Source organism: Eptatretus burgeri, chromosome 18, assembly GCF_056783735.1.
Source record: "Eptatretus burgeri isolate ZD-2024b chromosome 18, Ebu_testis_v1, whole genome shotgun sequence".
Taxonomy (NCBI): Eukaryota; Metazoa; Chordata; class Myxini; order Myxiniformes; family Myxinidae; genus Eptatretus; species Eptatretus burgeri.
In genome coordinates this window covers 36931001-36949524 of record NC_140978.1, presented here as the reverse complement: position 1 = coordinate 36949524, position 18524 = coordinate 36931001, and the positions used below count along the sequence as shown (strand labels likewise).

The following is an 18524-nucleotide window of genomic DNA, read 5'->3' as shown; positions in this document are numbered from 1 at the left end:
AGCAGCATATCTAGGGTAGAGTGACCTGGTCTGAAACCAAATTGATGATTGGAAATCAAGCCATTGGAGAAGAGGAAGGATTTCATGTCTGAAGCGATGATGGATTCCATAACCTTGCTGATGATTGGGAGAAGGCTGATTGGTCTATAGTTACAGGGATCTGTTTTTGCACCTTTTTATGCAGGGCAGTGATGTTAGCAGATTTCCAAGCAGATGGCAGATGACCTTGGGAAAATGAGAGGGTGAATAGAACAGAGAGAGGGTGAGCAAGAGCAGAAGAGCAGGCTTTGAGGACACGTGGGCTGATGCCGTCTGGACCGGTTGCAGAATCTGACTCGAGGTTTGAAAGCAAGCTCTCCACCTTGTCAGGAGAAAAGGATACAGAGTCCAGGGACAGTTGGGTGCGACTGGGTAAAGTGGGTAGAGATAGTGATGGGTTTGGGACACAAGATTTAGCTGCAAACACCGAGTTTAGACATTCAGCTTTATCACGTGTGGAATCAGCAGTGCGGCCATTTGAGGTAAGGGAGGGGATGGAGGGGGAACATACACCAGAAACAGATTTGATTAAACGCCACCAGGATTTTGAGGAGGGAGAGAGGTTTGAGAGTTCAGACTTGAGATGAGAAAGATGTTGTTTTCTGGCTCTCCTGAGGGTAGATACACACTTGTTCCGAGCTTTGTGGAAAGAACTGAGATTGCCCTCAGTTGGGTTTGCTTTCCATGAGGCAAAGGCATGTTGTTTCAGGACAACTGCCTCGCCACAAGCTTCAGTAAACCAAGGGCGGGAGGAAGGGTAAGACAACTGAACACGAGAGGGGATAAATCTGTGCATGAGGGAGAGCAAGTTTCTTTGAAAGAATTCCCAGGATGAGTTGATGTTTGAGAAAGTAGTGATAGCAGACCAGTCTGTAAGTTTGATGGCTGCTCGGAGACCCTGCCAGTCGGCTTGAGTGAAATGCCAGACTCGACGGCGGTGAGGTGGTTCTCTGATAACAGCCAGAGAGATGTCCACTTTAATAAGGACGTGGTCAGAAGAACCAATTGGAGCGAAGGAAGAGCAGCAGATATTGTCAGGGAAATTTGTCAAAATCAGATCCAGAAGAGATGGAGTACCATTGGTTGAGATCCGGGTCGGGAAGTTGACCGATTGAGTCAGTCCCAATGAGTCACAGAAAGCTTTTGCTGATGTCCCATGGCAGGTGAGAGAGGTACCCACACCTAGCCAACTGGCGTGATGACAATTGAAGTCGCCACATAAGAGGAAGAGAGAGTTTGGATGAGAAGATAGAAGATGGTCCATGTTTTCGGAGAGTGAGGTGTAGATGGAGTCATCACTGTTCGGTGGACGGTACAGTACACATATAAACATGAGGTGGGAGTGGAGGGGAAGCCGAAGCCAGAGGTATTCCTGGGGGTGTGGGGGAGTGAGAGCAGTGCAGGGAGAGTGAGGAATAGAGTCTTTGATGAAGAGAGCAACACCTCCACCAGGACGAGGCTCAGGTCTGTCATACCGTAAGAGGGAGTAACCAGGGAGAGATACTTGGGAGTCAGACACGTCTTGGGAGAGGAAAGTTTCTGTTAGGCAGATAATGTCTGGTTTGTCAGTGGCAACCTGCATGGAAAGATCTGAAAGGTTTGAGCGAAGGCCCCGGATATTTGAGGTCCACACTTTTAATGAAGAGGTAGGGGAGGAGGCTTTTGGTGCAGGAGGTGGAGGGGGCGGGGAGGGTCGGACGAGGGACGAGGGGGAGGTAAGGAGGGTTGCTGAAGGAGTGTGGGGTATTGCAGAATAGCGAGGGGAGGGGGCCGAATGAGGAGGAGAAAAGGCTCTGTGGTGCTGTGAGAGAGGGGGGACAAGAGACAAGGAAGATGGCAGTTGAGGATTTGAGGAGGTGGAGTGAAGAGATGGAGGTGAGAGGGCAGTGGAGGGAGGCAGGTTGGTGGATGAGAGGGGGGCAACTTAGAGAAGGAAGAGTGAGGGGGATGAAAGGTGGGAGAAAGGTGAGGGGGAATTTTTGAAAGAGGTGAGAGGGAGGCTTGGAGGGAGAAGAGTGGGATGGTTGCTTTGAGAGTGAGAGTGAGGGGTGAGGGGGGTGAGTTGGCACTGAAGTTGGAAAAAAAGAATGGTTGATGGAAAGCGAGCATCCATGGCAAACTGTGGTTTTTAAAAGTTTTAGGTCAGATATACGATTTAACACAATTCTTGATGGATGCAATGAAGGCGAATTCAGAGCATGGAGAGAAGAAGCGCTGTAATAGTTGGATTTTTTAGGCAAGGAATGAAGGACAGGTCGAAATGAGAGCAGTCTGTTAAAATAGCAGAAGAGTAGTGCATTGTGAAACAGTAAAGAGTACCACATGTGTGAGAGAGGAAGATGAAGCATTATAAGATCGTTTTTGTTGTTAATATTAATGTATGAGAGAGTTCAACAGATTAGGTCATGGAAGTGTAAAAAAAAAAAAAAAAGAAATCGAGGAAGACGAGGAGGAAGTTAAGAGGAAGAAGTAGAATCGGGAGAAGGTTGTTGTTGTTGTTGTTGGGTTTTTTTTTTTTTTTTTTTTTTTTTGAGATAAGAAAGAGATTAGTTGGGAGAATGGGGGATATTTGGAAAGTGGGGAGGATGAAAATTGAAGGTAATGGGGAGGATAGAAATTGAAGGTAATGGGGAGAAAAAACAAACAAACAAAAAAAAAAAAACGATCGAACACCAAGTGGAACCGGTAGGCCTCAAGCCTAGGACTAGGCCTCAAACACCAGGTGAGAACGTCGACATAAATACTCACAAAATAGCACGATTTTTGAAACAAAACCGAACTAGGAACACACATTAACATGTAGGTGAGAAAATTAAACAGTTAAAACGGGACAAATAACAACCGGAACTTAACTTTGAGAATGTCAGCAGGGAGCCCCGAAGGAGACCTCTTGCCGCTCAAAACCGGAACCGGAAGTCAGAATAGAGTGAGGAAGTTTATTCCAAAGGCGGGAAAAAAGAGGAATGAAAGAGTGAAGATGAGCAGTGATTCGTGATTTTGGTAGTTTTACCAGAAGGGGGTTGTTGGCGGACCATGAGCGCCCTGTGGAAATGTGGTTGGGACAAATCGCAGAGAGAGCAGGGGGGGCAAGGCTGGAGAGGAGTCGGTCTTGCCAAAACGAAAATTTTTATCTTGCCAAAACGAAATTTTGCAAGATATGTTAGTCAGCTTGTATGTTTTTTTTTATTATTTTTTTTGTTTGTCTGTAATCACGTATAAAAAATTCTGCAGAGCACAGTTATCATCGGAAATTTTTGTAACTTCACATATCAGAGGCCTATAGAGGTCCCTTTCCGTGCACAAAATTTTGAAGGTCAAGGTCACTTTGGCGCAAATCAGGGGAGTCGACGAAACCCTTATTTTTTGAGTAATTTTGATCGGATCGTCTTCAAACTTCATGGGAATATAGTTCATGGTCTGGCGCTCAGCGGATTAATTTTTGGTGGCGATTGGCCTTGACCTTCATGGTTAGCGCCTCAGGTCAAACATATTTGACCCCAAGGTCAAATTTTCAAGTTTTAGGAACCATATCGTGTAGTACATCAAATTGAACACCTCGATGAGTGCTTTCTAGATATGTCAAGCTTGAGACATTATGACGTCATTTGGTGACGTTATGAGGCAAAAGCATATTTTTCATGGTTACTCTGTAGAACGATTCTCATCGGAATCTCTCGTAGGCAGATATTCCTCAAGGAGTCGCTCCTGGTGGATAGCAGCTCTGTTCACCTCAGTGTGACCTTAAAGAAGTCACACGTGGTCACCATTTGGCAAGATACGGGTCACCCTGCGGGTGACATTGGTTTATTGTTCCTGTTGCAAGTGCACTTGCAGAGGCACGTGCAATCCAAATGGGCATTCTTACACTTGCAGACGCAGCATTCTTTTGTGCATCTGCACTTTATGAACTCTCTGCAGGCTTGGGACATGGGAGGACGTGTGGTCCACAGTGGAGTCCATGACGTTCCTCCAGTCACGGATATCCAGCCGAAATCAGCAGGCGAGAAGTGAGGCATATCAGGATTGTCACTCGTCACCCATGTACTCGCTTGAAGGATGGACCTCTTGAAGTGCTCTATTAAGGCATCCCGAGTCGGCGGCAGTCTCTCGAGGGATGGTACGAGTTGTTGAAAGAGTACTGCATGTTTCATTCACACTGCCGGAATGTCTTATCACATCATTAAGATGTTATTTTCATCCTGTTATCCATAATCATATTAGAAATTTAAAAGAATGAATATCCCAAAGCCTGGTGTTGGCGTAGTGGTTAGGGTAGCGGCTTGGGATCCAAAAGGTCCTGAGTTCAAGCCCCGTTGGCCGCTTGAATTGATACACACCAGGAGGTTGACTCAGCCTGTCATCCTTCCGAGGTCGGTGAAGTGAGTACCAGTATACTAGGCCCAGTGTATGCCCCGGTTAGAATAGGTGTACCATATCCCTGTGTCGTAAGAGGTGATCAGGGTTGCGTCAGGAAGGGCATCCAGCGTAAAACCTGTGCCAAATCATTATGCGGATCATAACGGATGATCCGCTGTGGCGACCCCTAACGGGGGCAGCCGAAAGAAGAAGAAGAAGAAAAGAAGGAATATCCCTCAAGACTGAGTACAGGTATTATTGCTCAGTATGAGAACTGGCAATAATACAACACTGGTACAGGCCTCAAAACCACCCATGCCTTCATCTATCTATAATTCCAGCAGTGTGTGTGTGTGTGTGTGTGTGTGTGTGTGTGTGTGTGTGTGTGTGTGTGTGTGTGTGTGTGTGTGTGTGTGTGTGTGTGTGTGTGTGTGTGTGTGTGTGTGTGTGTGTGTGTGTGTGTGTGTGTGTGTGTGTGTGTGTGTGTGTGTGTGTGTGTGTGTGTGTGTGTGTCCCTCCCTGCTGTTTCTCCACAACCACTGGTCCGATCTAATTGAAACTTGCCAGATATATTGCTGGGGCCCTGAGGATGTGCCTTTTCAAGGTTTGATATTAATCGGACAAGTGCTTCCCAAGTTATGGCCATTTATTTACCAAACCAATGACAAGACACGTTATTGCGTGGCCGATGGGGGAAGGGAAGCTCAGTCGCGTTCCCCATTACAGGTTACAACGTACGGGCTTCCGGAGAGTGATGACTTCGTGTATTCTAATAATTTCTCGATTTCTTATGCGCATTTATAGATAAACACTATGCCCCAAGTTATGATCGTTTTCATATTAGACGGTGCATACATTTCGGTAACATCAGAGTGCTGGTATGCTCCGAACCAGGAAGTAATTTTTTTTCTCTCTCTCTTCTCTTCTTGTTTTTCCTTGCCATGACATTGCGAAAAGGTAAAATACGTTGGCGCTAATTTAATAATTGGCCATTAAAACCTGAATTGCGAATAATCAATACTGTGATATGCGAACTTCCGGGCCACGCACGTACGGGCACGCGAGAGCGAAGAAACTGCCTGTGTGGTTGTTGTTTCTTGCTCGTGGTTGGAATATTTATGTATTCTTTTTTTTTTTTTTACGGGCACGTACTCGTTCCAATAATAGGGCAGGGTAGTCAGACTGCAAGGTCACATTTTCAATTTGAGGAGGGGGGGAATAACTCTGCTGTGAGGCAACAGATCTGCATGTATCATCATCATACATGAAAATGTTCATAAACACATAAAGCTACCTATATTTTTGGATTCATAAAATACATTGACCTTCTTCAGGTTATATTAAATAAATAATAATAATAGTCAGCCATAGGGCAGGGTAGTCAGATTGCAAGGTCACATTTTTTTTGGGGGGGGAGGGGGCAATAAATAACTCTGCTGTGGGTGAGGCAACAGATCCTGCATGTAATGTAGGGCTATCATTGAAAATCATTTTTCCGGCGAGTGGCTGGCGTCGTAAAAATTGCCATTGTTTTGCACAACTACAACCGAACAACACGCCTCTACTACACCATTCGGATGTATGGACGAGTAAAATCATATTTGGTGTCATAACGCGACCTCCCACTCCCTTTTCTTCCCCGAAAATGGATTTTCTAACGCGAAAGAATGACGAATTCAGAGCACAACTTACTGCCGCCATTGTTGATGTTCCATAGTTCCTCCACGCGGAGCACCGTATAATTAGGGTGGGTCATCAAATTCGCGCGTTCCTCCACACCAATACTCCAGCGTCATGCCCATCGATCTGGGCCAAGTTTAGGCCCGTTTGGTACTGAACAGAGAATCGATCGTCGCGGTCTCCTTTTAAAAAATTAATCTCTGGACTCTAATCTACCTTCTTGCCAATTTGGTGCTTTTGTCCAGTCTGTAAATATTTTGACCCTAACTGACTGGACTATTGTTGTGGTGGCGGGTTCGGTGGCGAAGACGACCGCTGGATGGAGCAGTTGGGCCATCTCCCACCGAACACCGGAATTGGAAGGTCGTCACCCCGGATAACTCCGGAGTCGACAGGTCGCTTAAAGTACCGTGGTCGCCAATATTTCGATGGCGTGAGGTAGGGTCCACTTGTCAAATTCCAATTTACCTAAGTACCCACGCCTTCTAACTACCGGGGAAGCCACACCTTCGGCTAACTTTGTCCGAACCGAGTCGCTGTTACCGACTCTGATCCGGCGTAACCGAGTGGAAGTTACCAAAGCCGTTCCGGGCCAAATGAACAATTTATGGCACAAACGGCCTTACTACTTCTCAAGCCCGCACCATGCTGGGTCAATGGTAGAACCGACAGGCAACGAGCTGGAACATTTAACGGGTTTATTTACAACTACTGGGAAGGGAGACACAGAGCAGAGTGATCACAAATAAAATGCAATGTACAGTGAGTGAAAAGCACTTAACAATTCTACTTAACAGACTGGAGCCAAACACACACACACACACACACACACACACACACACACACACACACACACACACACACACACACACACACACACACACACACACACACACACACACACACACACACACACACACACACACACACGGCCGGTTGGCCTTTATTCAGCCTTTCAGCCCGGGAGGATAGGCGAACTGGAGGGTCAGAATCTGGCCGGGTACCTGTCCGCCTCGTGCGGTTTCTTCGAGACAAGCGAACCAGGATGGGACCAGCCGCATCGAGCGAACCAGCAAGCACAGGACCATGGAACCACCGAAAAGAACCCCCGAACCAGGCACTCCACCAACGAAGTGAGGACCCCCTGAAAAGACCGCAGACGACGACGACGACGACTGCAGACCAGGAGCAATGGCGATCCCTTTTTCCTCCGACAATTCCAACCCAACTCCAGCCCGACTCCAGCGAACTCCGAGGGGAGCCCAGCGATTCTTATCCCTCCCCCGGATGGGGTGGGGTGACCGGTCCCCTGAGGTAATCTTTGCCCTGATTGGACAGGGTTTCGTGGGGGGGGGGGTCCTACCCGCGTCCTTGTGACGCGTTGGCGGGCAAGCCGCAGATGTGGCCGCGTGGCTGTGCCCCGACTCCTTGCTCCTTGACGGGTTTCGTTGGCACGACGTTTGGAGTGGGGTGGGAACGGGGCCCCCTTTTTGCACTATCTCAGCGCGGGGGAAAGGGGGAATTGTTGATGCCCTGGGGGAGGAGTATGGCTGGCTGGCTTGGGTTCCGCGACGAGCGATCCCACACCGCGACCTCGTCGCCGACCGCCGTCCTTCTCGCCTCGGACCCGAGCTCCTTTGCCTCTTCCCGCAACTCTTCTCAGCCGACTCCAGAACCCAACTCGATGACACACCGATCACTTCGCCACCCGACTCGACTCACTTCATTCGCCTTGCGCTCGTCTTCTTATAGGCCGGCAGGAGCAACTAATATGCAAATATCCGGATCAGGATGACCTCGGGGGCGGAGCCACGCTCGCCCATTGGTCGGAGGAAAGGGGGCGTGAATCTCCCCTGATCCTAGAATTTGCATATATCGATTTCACACAGACGCGCCTGGAGGCGGGGCCAAGCCGCCCCGCGCTAGCTAATTGGACGGAGGAAAAGTGGGCGTGTAGCGTTCTTGATCCGATTTTTTTTTTTTCCCTCGGAAAGGCCGCTATTGCGCTCGCGGCTCGGTGCGTTCGGCACCAATCGCCGAACGGGCCCAAGACAGCCTGACGCTCAGTGTTCACTGGTGGTGCGGGAATGGCCGTAGAAGGAGAGAGGTGAAGGTGGTGGAGGGTTTTTGGTGGTGGTTTGATTGTTATGGTGCCGTTTGGGAATGGCGGTGATGCGATGATGTGGGAGCGAGTTGTGAAGGTAAAGGTCGTGGCTGTTGGCGTTGTTGTTGTCTGAGGGTTGGAGCGTGGTTGTAGTTGGTGACGATGGCTGGCGTGGTGGTTGTTGTGTGATGGCGGTTGAGACGTGGTTGGTTCAAAATAAAGATAGAACAGAAAAAATGGCTAACTCAAAGTGTCGCAGCCCGAATGGATCGCATAAATTCCCTCTATACAATGGGTTTGGGCTAACTGCACATGTACTTAGAGATATCTCACCTACGGGCCCTTCATGGTGTAATGCGAATTTCCACAGCCATAACACTACCCCCTCCCCTTTTTACAGACTCGTCCCGAGTCGTCAAATTTTCGTGTGCCATCATGTGTAGTTCTCCCCAAGTACGTTTTACCTACGGATCCCCGAGTGCGACATTCTTGGTATTCATGTCCCCAAAATAAATAACCTGAGGGCTGAGTAACTAACTAAACAAACCCACTCACGCGGACGACTGAAATAAAATTGCTGGCGCTAAGACAGACATGCCGGGGGCGCACTCATATTTACGGTACATCTTAACCTTAACTTACACATTTTACACGAAACCATGGCCCAGGATCAATGGACTCTGCAGGTGGAAAAACAAAAGTCAAAAGAAAACCGGTGCACGGGCCGCCACTGGAGGCCCGTGTTGTAGCTGCCAACAGGACAGTCTGTACAACTTACGACGACGATCCTGGCGCACATGGCAATGAACATTGGGGTGGGGGGGGGGGAATCGAAAGACAACGGGGGTTGTCCCTCTACCCGGCTTTTGTCCCTCTGTCGCCGTTGTCGTCGCCGTCTCCTTTCGACACACATGCTCAAACTCCCGCGTGTCACGAGACTCCCACACCACGACATTCCACTCACCCCGGGAGACGCGGCTGCATGCTCACGCATGCCCACCGTCATCTCCCTCACATACCGTCATCTCCCTCACATACCGCTCTCTTACACACACTGTCTCTCTCACACGGACCCTTTCACTCACACACGCGGTGACACTCGCACGCGGTGCCTCATCCACACATGGCGTGCTGGCAAGCACGCACCTCGGCACACTTGCCACCACACCACTCGCACACGGGGCCGCACTCCCACTCGGCTGTTCGCACACGCATGCCGTTTCCTGCACGCACGTGGTCTCTTCCACCTGCGGTGCCCCATTCACACACGGCATGCTGGGAAGCACGCTCTCCGGCACACTCGCGACCACACCACTCACACACGGGGTCGCACTCACACCATGTACCACACACACCGGGGCAACCACACTGGGGATTCGTGTCCCCACAAGGGGTTCCGGGGCCTCTATACCCCCCAAGCTCTCCGTGCACCCGTTCGCAGCACTCCTCCCCTCGACCTCGCAAAGCACGACCGAACCCACCTGGTCGTGATCAGCTTCAAGGGGGCAAACTCCCTCCCCTCGTTCCTGGAGGAGGCTATCCAGTTGCTCACACCGGGTCCCCAAACAGTCCGCCAGCTCCCCATCATGGTCCTCCACTACCTCCGTGTGTGTGTGTCTCTAACCCCGTCCAATTCACCCTCCATCTCCCGTGTCTCTGCCAATTCGCTCACCTCTTCACCCTTTACCTCCCTTGTCTCCACTATTTTTATTTCCTTTACTTTGTCGTCACCTCGTGTCTCCGTCACCCCGATTAGTTTTTCCCTCTCGGTCACCGTCACTGTTGCTCTCTCAGTCACTTTTACAAGTCTCGTCCAACACGTCCCGCGAATTTTTTTTTTTGTTCCCGCCTTCACCGCGGGCTTGACAACCGTTGCACTCCCTCCCAGCTCGTTTGCTCCCACACGTGGCGTCGCCATTTTGAGCTCCACTTGCCCGTGTTTCGCTCCTCGCCATTGCCATTATGCCTGCCTACAGGCCACGGTCTATTCGTGGCCTCACCCCGCAGTGTTTGTGTATTTGCTTCCATGTCATCCATTTTACTGTTTATTCCCGCCAGCATGGCGAATAGCTGGGCCATGTCGGGTGCGCTTGGCCGGGCCGATTCGGCCAGGATCGGGGGGTTTTGGCGGAGGGGGGGGGAGGTGTCATACACCGTGGCCTCTGCCGCTGCCGCGCCCATTTCGGGTTCTGGGTTCGATTGGGGAAGTTCATCCTGCACAACAATGTCCTGCACGGGGATTCCATCCTGGACCATGGATTCTCCCAATTCTACATCCATTTCTACTACCCCCGGCTTCCGCTCGCCTTGAGACTCCATCCTATTTCTCGTAAAGGGTTAATTTAAATCGCTCTTAATTTGGAGGGAATTGGGGGTCGCTCCTCTCACCCCTGAACCGATTCCCGTGAATTTAGCTTGAGACGGGAGAGTTCGTTTCCCACTCCCGGACACCAGTGTTGCGAGGAGGGGGATGGGTTCGTGTCCCACGACCTGACACCAGTGTTGCGAGGAGGGGGATGGGTTCGTATCCCACTCCTGACACCAGTGTTGCGAATTCGCGCCCGCCGGTGTGCGAACGGCCACGTCACTCGAATCGCGACCGCGTCGCTCACCGGACGGACAATTCAGTCGTGACTCTCCGGGAACTATCGCCCGGAGCCAGTCACGGGTGGGCCTTTCGACCTCACCACAATCGTGCCAATCGGCCACCCATGTAGGATAGGGTTGTTTACCAAACTCGACCTAAGTACCCACGCGGATGGTAAACCGGGCGATCGTACCTCGCCGCAGGTCGACTCCGGACACGAGCCGCTTGGGCGGCCCCTTCCGTACTATCGGGATAACCGAGCGGTGTTATCGTCGACCACGACGGTTCAGATTATTTACTGGGCGTTTTGCACCCACTACGAACCCTTTACGTGAAGCAGGATGGAGGGTCAATAAAGAAAAGACGAAGCGAAACGGGAAAACAGTACACACAATGCACATTTATTTCCCGGCACACGGAAAGCACATATACACAGCCAAACAGTCAAAATGCACATATAGCAACCAAAACAAAAGCAACAACGACGCAGAGTTACTACCGACTATGAGCACACACGGTACCACTTATACAGTTCTACTTTACAGACAGCGCCAACACACATTTACTCAAAAGCAAAGGAAAGAAGCCACCCTCATAGACAAGGGGGAGTACAGGCCTGTAGGCCAATTGTGCGCGTGACCTGGAGGAGCGGCCAGGTCCGCGAGACCGGGGGGGTCCTACCCGCATCCTCGAGACGCGTTGGCGGGCGAGCCGCAGATGTGGCCGCGTGGCTGTGCCCCGACTCCATGCTCCTTGGCGGGTTTCGTTGGCACGACGTTTGGAGTGGGGTGGGAACAGGGCCCCCTTTTTGCACTATCTCAGCATGGGGAAAAGGGGGAATTGTTGATGCCCTGGGTGAGGAGAATGGCTGGCTGGCTTGGGTCCTGCGACGAGCGATCCCACACCGCGACCTCGTCGCCGACCACCGTCCTTCTCGCCTCGGACCCGAGCTCCTTTGTCTCTTCCCGCAACTCTTCTCAGCCGACTCCAGAACCCAACTCGATGACACACCGATCACTTCGCCACTCGACTCACTTCATTAGCCTTGCGCTCGCCTTCTTATAGGCCAGCAGGAGCAGCTAATATGCAAATATCCGGATCAGGATGACCTCGGGGGCGGAGCCACGCTCGCCCATTGGTCGGAGGAAAGGGGACGTTAATCTCCCCTGATCCTAGAATTTGCATATATCGATTTCACACAGACGCGCCTGGAGGCGGGGGCCAAGCCGCCCCGCGCTTGCTAATTGGATGGAGGAAAATTGTGTAGCGTTCTTGATCCGATTTTTTTTTCCCTCGGAAAGGCCGCTATTTGCGCTCTCGGCTCGGTGCGTTCGGCACCAATCGCCGAACGGGCCCGAGACAGCCCGACGCTCAGTGTTCACAGGTGGTGCGGGAATGGCCGTAGAAGGAGAGGTGAAGGTGGTGGAGGGTTTTTGGTGGTGGTTTGATGGTTATGGTGCCGTTTGGGAATGGTGGTGATGCGATGATGTGGGAGCGAGTTGTGAAGGTAAAGGTCATGGATGTTGGCGTTGTTGTTGTCTGAGGGTTGGAGCGTGGTTGTAGTTGGTGACGATGGCTGGCATGGTGGTTGTTGTGTGATGGCGGTTGAGACGTAGTTGGTTCAAAATAAAGATAGAACAGAAAAAAATGGCCAACTCAAAGTGTCGCAGCCTGAATGGATCACATAAATTCCCTCTATGCAATGGGTTTGGGCTAACTGCACATGTACTTAGAGATATCTCACCTTCAGGCCCTTCATGGTGTAATGCAAATTTCCACAGCCATAACAATATATTCATAACTAGCAGAGTTACCCAGCGTTTCTCAGGGGTGTGGGGGAGGGGATGGACTGAGAAGTGGGGGAGGGGGTGGACTGAGAAGTGGGGGGCAGGAGAGCCAGTGGAGTGGAGGGGGCAGGGCAAAAACTGAGAAGGGAGCAGGAGAGCCACTGCAGAAGGCAAGGGGCAAGAGAGTCGGTGGGGCGGGGGACCAGAGAGCTACTGGGTGTGGGGGGGCTGGATGAGAAGGTTCCAGCTGGGGGGCTGGATGAGAAGGTTCCAGGTGGGGGGGGGCAGGAGAACCGATGTCGTGAGGACATAGGGGGAAATGGAGAAGGGGGCAGGAGAGCCGACGGGGCTGATTAATAATGTGGTAATGGGGTGGAGTTAATAATGTAGATCTCATGGATAAGAGCAAAGCCTTTCCACAGAGTTTTCATGTAAAAAGGCAAAGGCACATCCAGGTTCTTCGAGCTCGGTTGGTCGGAATGGTGATGGACAAGCTTTCTAATGTGGCCATCTGATTTGTATGTGCTGAATGGGGAGTGCGCAGTGTAGTTGGTGGATGTAAGTCTATGATTTAACAAAGACTTCATGCCATTTGCATTACCTGTAGGTCCTTGGTGATTGGATGCAAAGGTCCATGAGTAACCAAGAGCACAGACATTGCTTGGCAGAGCAACCCGTGAGCTTCTTCTATGCACCCTGCTTGCCAATGAGTCACACCTGCCCTGAGCATGGCGAGCCCCAAAGTGGCGTGGAATGGAGGGTAGATCTTCCTGGAAGAAGAATGGAGTTTAGGAACGATGGCGAGTTAGAAGAGATACCCTCCCCGAAACATGCATTTCTGTTGCCTGGCACAAGTGGTTATTTGGCACAACATAATAAAATGAGGAACACTTACAAATATCTGGTTAATCGAGCTGTATGTTAACTATTTAAAGTTAATCAATAATTCATATGTGGGATTTGCATGATACTTGGCTTTTGGCTCCACTCACTCTCCATAAGAAAGGTGGTGTAAAAGCGGGGTGGTGGTGGTGATCTGAGTATGAGTGGTCATTGGAATGAGATAGACACATCATGTGGCTGGAGGGCACAGTGAACACGATGGGGACCTCCCAGGTTTCTTCAGTGCTCACAGTCTGCCAGTAACCTACTTCTGGTGAAACTCCCAAAACTCCAAGTTCACTGATTATGTCCACTCTGTTGTTCCTCTTTTCTTCCAATTATGGAAACAACTTCTTCAGTCTGTTCAACCTCTTCCTGTTCTAGCTGTGTTTGAGCTGATGTCTTACTTCATCCCCTGTGTGCAAGAGAACCGCCTGAGAAGGCAGGGGGCAAGAGAGCTGGTGAGGCCGAAGTCACATTTGCTCTACGGCGAGGATACGGCGGCCGTACGCCCTCTGAATTGACAGAAACGTGCGGCGGCCGCAGAGTTTCTGCGGTGGCCTCAGGGTGGCCCTATGCCGTTTGCCTATCTTTTACAGGCCGTAGGGGTCGCCGTGGAATTATAACGCGGAGTTATAACTTTTTTCATTTCTACGTTCGCGGTAGCAATTCGACAAGCCGAAAAAAAAAAAAAAAAAAAAAAAAAAAAAACTGGTAAAAATAAATAAAAAATTAACCCACCCGTTAAGACCCCACGGCCGCCGTGGCAAGTGTGATTAGGCCTTCAGCATGGGACCAGAGAGATACTAGCCTGGGGGGGGGGTGGGAATTAGTAACCTCCCAACATGCTCAAGACTAACCAAGGAAGTTGATCAAAATATGAAATTCTCACAAGGGACACGCTGGGCCAGAGCAGGGGCATGTTGAAAGGCAATTCCAAAGCAGATGAAAATGCACTTGGTAGAGCACATATCTTCACCAGGCTGAACAGTTTGCGTTTTGTATCCCACTGATGGGCCGGATCTGGATTCGGACCTGAACCAAAATTTCAATGGCTTGTTCTTGTCACCTATCCAACTCATCCACCAAGTTTTGCCATCCACCATCTACAACTTTGTAAAATATTGTGTTCTCGATCGTATTTGGCCCCATCACTCAATGGTGAAAAATCACTTCAAAGATTTTAAAAATCTCGTATCTGCACCACAATCGAATCAGTTGTTCCTCGTCGCACAACCAACCCACGCACCAAATTTCATCTGAATCCGTTCATAACTTCTTTGAGATATTGTGCTCACAGATAAACAGAGCTGTGAGACAAACCGGGATGAAATCATAACCTTCCATCCATCTTTGGTGGCCGAGGTGAAAAGTGGAGATAAAAGAAAGTAACTAGAGGTTGAGATAGGGGAACAGCCTTGGGTATTTTGCTTAATGTCTCCCAACTAATTAGTCTTGTCCCACCTGAAGGTGTTCAAAGACTTTTGCAATGTATGTGTAAAACTGCTATTCACTGTGGGAGGGGTGACAGAGACGGAGACAGCGAGAGAGTGACAGAGGTGCGAGAGGAGAGTGCTGCATTTTATTCAGATGGGGGAGTGAGAGTAGGGGACAGGGGGGAGAGGAAAAAAAAGGTGAGGGGGGAGAGGAAAAAAAAAGGTGAGGGGTGGAGGTGGTGTTCGTAAAGCGAGTGATATGTTATGATTAATGACCGAATACAAAAAAAAAAAATCTCATGTCAGAATAGCTGTACGCACAATGACACAACAGAGTTTGTTATGTTAACCACAGGCACATCTGCAAAAACTGATATCCCAGTTCCAGAAAATTTGTGGGAATATTAACCAAAAGTATGGACTGAAAACATGGAAGTACCGCTCACGTATGACCAAATGATCCCATCGAGCGTGAACATCAAAAACAAAGCGTTGCAACCAGATATCATACTTAGGTACAAAAAAGAGAGAAGAAGGCATTGCTAATTGAGGTAAGGTGTTAATGTCAGTGATTTTGGACTAAACAATGCAGAAATCAAGAAAATGACCAAATACCAAGACCTCAAAGAATGAAGTGAAAAGATCCTCGTTAGTTTTACTTACAGCTCTCTCAACCAACTTTCCCCTTCTCCTATTTTCTCCTTCTTACTCTGCCACAAGCCTCTTCCTCCCAATGCTTACATACATTAAAGATCATCATCATCATCATCATGGTGCTGCCAAAGCTGTTACTTGGCTACAATCCTGGTCGGGTCACCACTCCGGCTCAGGAAGTCGGGGCAGGAATTTATAACTTGGCCATGGTGCCAATGAAAGCTCGCCCACTCTGCGCGAACCTCACCGTCGGATCTTTAATGTCTATCTGAGGGACAGCACACATTGAATCGACATGCCTGTGAAACACCAGGATGACAGTTTATATGATGGATCGAGATTCAAACCCAGGCTTGACAGCTTGGAGGTAAATGTGTGTACCTCTAGCCCATCCTGCTTGCCTACATTAAAGACTTAATTGATATGATAGAATATGTCGAACAGTTCATCAAACTGCTGGGGGATACTAGATGCATAAATACGTGTGGCTGGAGTACCGGTAGCCAGTGACAGTGAGGAGAGCAAATTGCGTTGCCTCCTTAGGAGATTGCAAGTAGGCCAGACTGTCAGCGAGGAGTGTGGCCGATCGCAGAAGCAAAACATGGCTGTCAGCTAGCATGGGCCGCTGCAGCTGCCAACATTCTGTGGCAAGCTTTACCACCTGCAATGGACAATCATCACAGAAATGTTCACAATGAAGGTTCAAATCTTACCAAAAGATTAAAAAGTACCCTGAAGATAAAAACAATGGTTTTTCATTGGATTCTCAACAAATGACATCAGATCTCATTAGGAATGCACTTATTTTTTTTTCATTGTTTATCAGGAAATATTATTGACGAATGCCAAATGTATTCAAAAAGGAAATATGAATAACCGACTTGAAATGAAACGTGATCGACTCAACAAAATTGTAATCGGAGGGAAACGACTAAACCCCGCGATAAAGATCGAATGCAGTTGCCTCGAAAAGCTCGCTGGCAATGCAATGCAATCGATCCAAGAAGCATTCCACCGTCTTGCCGCTTGCATCACGTGACCACCATGAGAAATAGAACAAAGCAGGGTCCCAGCATGCACTTCCAAGTTTGACTGTAAAGCGAGGTCAAAATTATCCAATCGGCAACAAGATAATGGAAGCACATCTAAAGGCCCGGTCACATCTTGACGTTTTAGCCAGCGATGGCAACGTATTAAAATGTATGTAAAACGCTGGCTTACGTTGAACTTTTGATGTTTTTTTTTAAAGATTCGGACGTATTCATAGCGACTTGGTCTTATGTATAACGCATTGGTAACGGACACAGAACGTTTCGTTGTGTTATAGATAACTTATACCAACGAATGCTGAACCTGTTGTCGGCCTACACAACCGATGCCCAACGATAGTCTAACTTAGGCATAGCGCGTTGCACGCATCGCCGACGATGTCGTGACGTAGCCTATTAAAAGGCTGACGAACAACGATTCGAATCATAACTGCCGTAGAAATGCAAGTGACAACATCGCGGTCACACCTTGGCGATCTTGCCAGCGTATGCCGACCTAAGAAAAATGTGTCTAAAACGTTGGGGCACGTCAAATACGGTATGAGTAAGTTTGGTATACGTGAGTAGAACGCTAAAGTACGCTATCATACGTCGTAGTAAGTAGAGTACATCAAGAAATTTTAAACGTGTTCAAAATTTTACGACGTACTCGGCGTATGACACACGTTCCATGTGCGATGGGGATAAGTTTTACACACGATATGTGGACGCTTACACACGTCCACAAAGGCTACTTATAAGCTACTCATAAGTCGAAACACGTCGCGGTAATGTCCTTTTTACGCGAAACTTATTTCTAACTGATGTTTGACGTGCTTTGAACCAATTCTTTACGTAGTCCCAACACACATCGACGTATGTAGACGTATTCCAATGACGTCTTCCGGTCGACAAAAAAAAATAAATGAACGTGTTTCTAGGTTACAACTGCCATATAAAGACGTGTTCCCAGCGGTTTTGGGAATTGGTATATAAAAATGCTGCTCATAAAAGGGGAACCCAACAGTGTTTTCGAGTCCTTTTTGAGTCGATGTCCATGTCAGCAGTAACAGTATCAGTATCAGTATTACTATTAGTATTAGTATTAGTAGTAGTTTGTTCATGTTGGCAGTAGTAGGTGAGTGTGAGGGGGAGGGTGTGGGTTATGATGGATCGTCCTTGCGTTCGCGTGTCCACGGGTAGGTTCATAGGCTGCCACTCAACGATTTAAATGGCTGCATCTCCACTATTGAAAGTAGACGCTTGCGCTCAGCAATTGGATTTTTTTTACACTCAACGACTTTTAAACGGTACCACTCAGCTATTTTCATTGTTTACAATGAACGATTTAAATTGCTGTCACTTGCCTTTGTTTTTTGACGCTGGGGTTTGGAAATTTGAAGCGTTTCTTCTGAACGTGTTAAAACGCTCAAACTCGACTATTCTAAATAGACGCTGCCGATGGACAATTGGAATCATAGCCAAGCTAGACATCGAAGTGTGAACATCCTCGTCATGCCGAAGAAAAGTTTGAAGAATGCTGCAAATAAGTGTCCTGGCCGTGGCCGTGGACGCTGACGCAAGGACGACCGACGTCTTTCAGCCTATGAGTAACTTAAAAGTAACGTCTGTCGATGTGTGGCAACGATCGCGTAACGTGCCAACAACACGTTAATCATAGGTTAGAAATAAGTTTCGGGTACGCGAAACATTACCTCGGCGTGTCTCAACTTATGATTAACTTACAAGTAGCATGTGTTGACGTCTGTCAACGATCGCAGACCGTGCATACAACTTGTGGCCAGCGTACGGAACGTGTGAGTCATACGCCGGCATACGTCGTGAAATTTCAAGCATGAAAAAATTTGAGGACAACCAAAAAGTACAACGTTTAAAGCCAACGTACAACGACGTATGGCAGTGTTTTTCAGCGTGCTCTCAATGTTATCAAAACCTACCCATAACGTATTC

The 18524-nt window shown here is 48.9% G+C and overlaps 1 protein-coding gene across 2 annotated transcripts in view; it reads right to left on the bottom strand.

The window, feature by feature from the left end:
- SMYD1 (SET and MYND domain containing 1) overlaps positions 1–18524 on the bottom strand; it is a 53446-nt gene that overhangs the window by 4402 nt on the left and 30520 nt on the right. Inside the window, exons 8-9 of one of the 2 annotated variants that reach the window (XM_085863786.1) lie at positions 16023–16186; positions 13155–13323 (exon numbers count right to left, since the gene is read on the bottom strand). In XM_085863786.1, the coding sequence (XP_085719912.1) occupies positions 13155–13323; positions 16023–16186 (333 nt within the window). The remainder of the gene's footprint in view (positions 1–13154; positions 13324–16022; positions 16187–18524) is intronic. The other variant, XM_085863787.1, reaches the window with a different exon arrangement.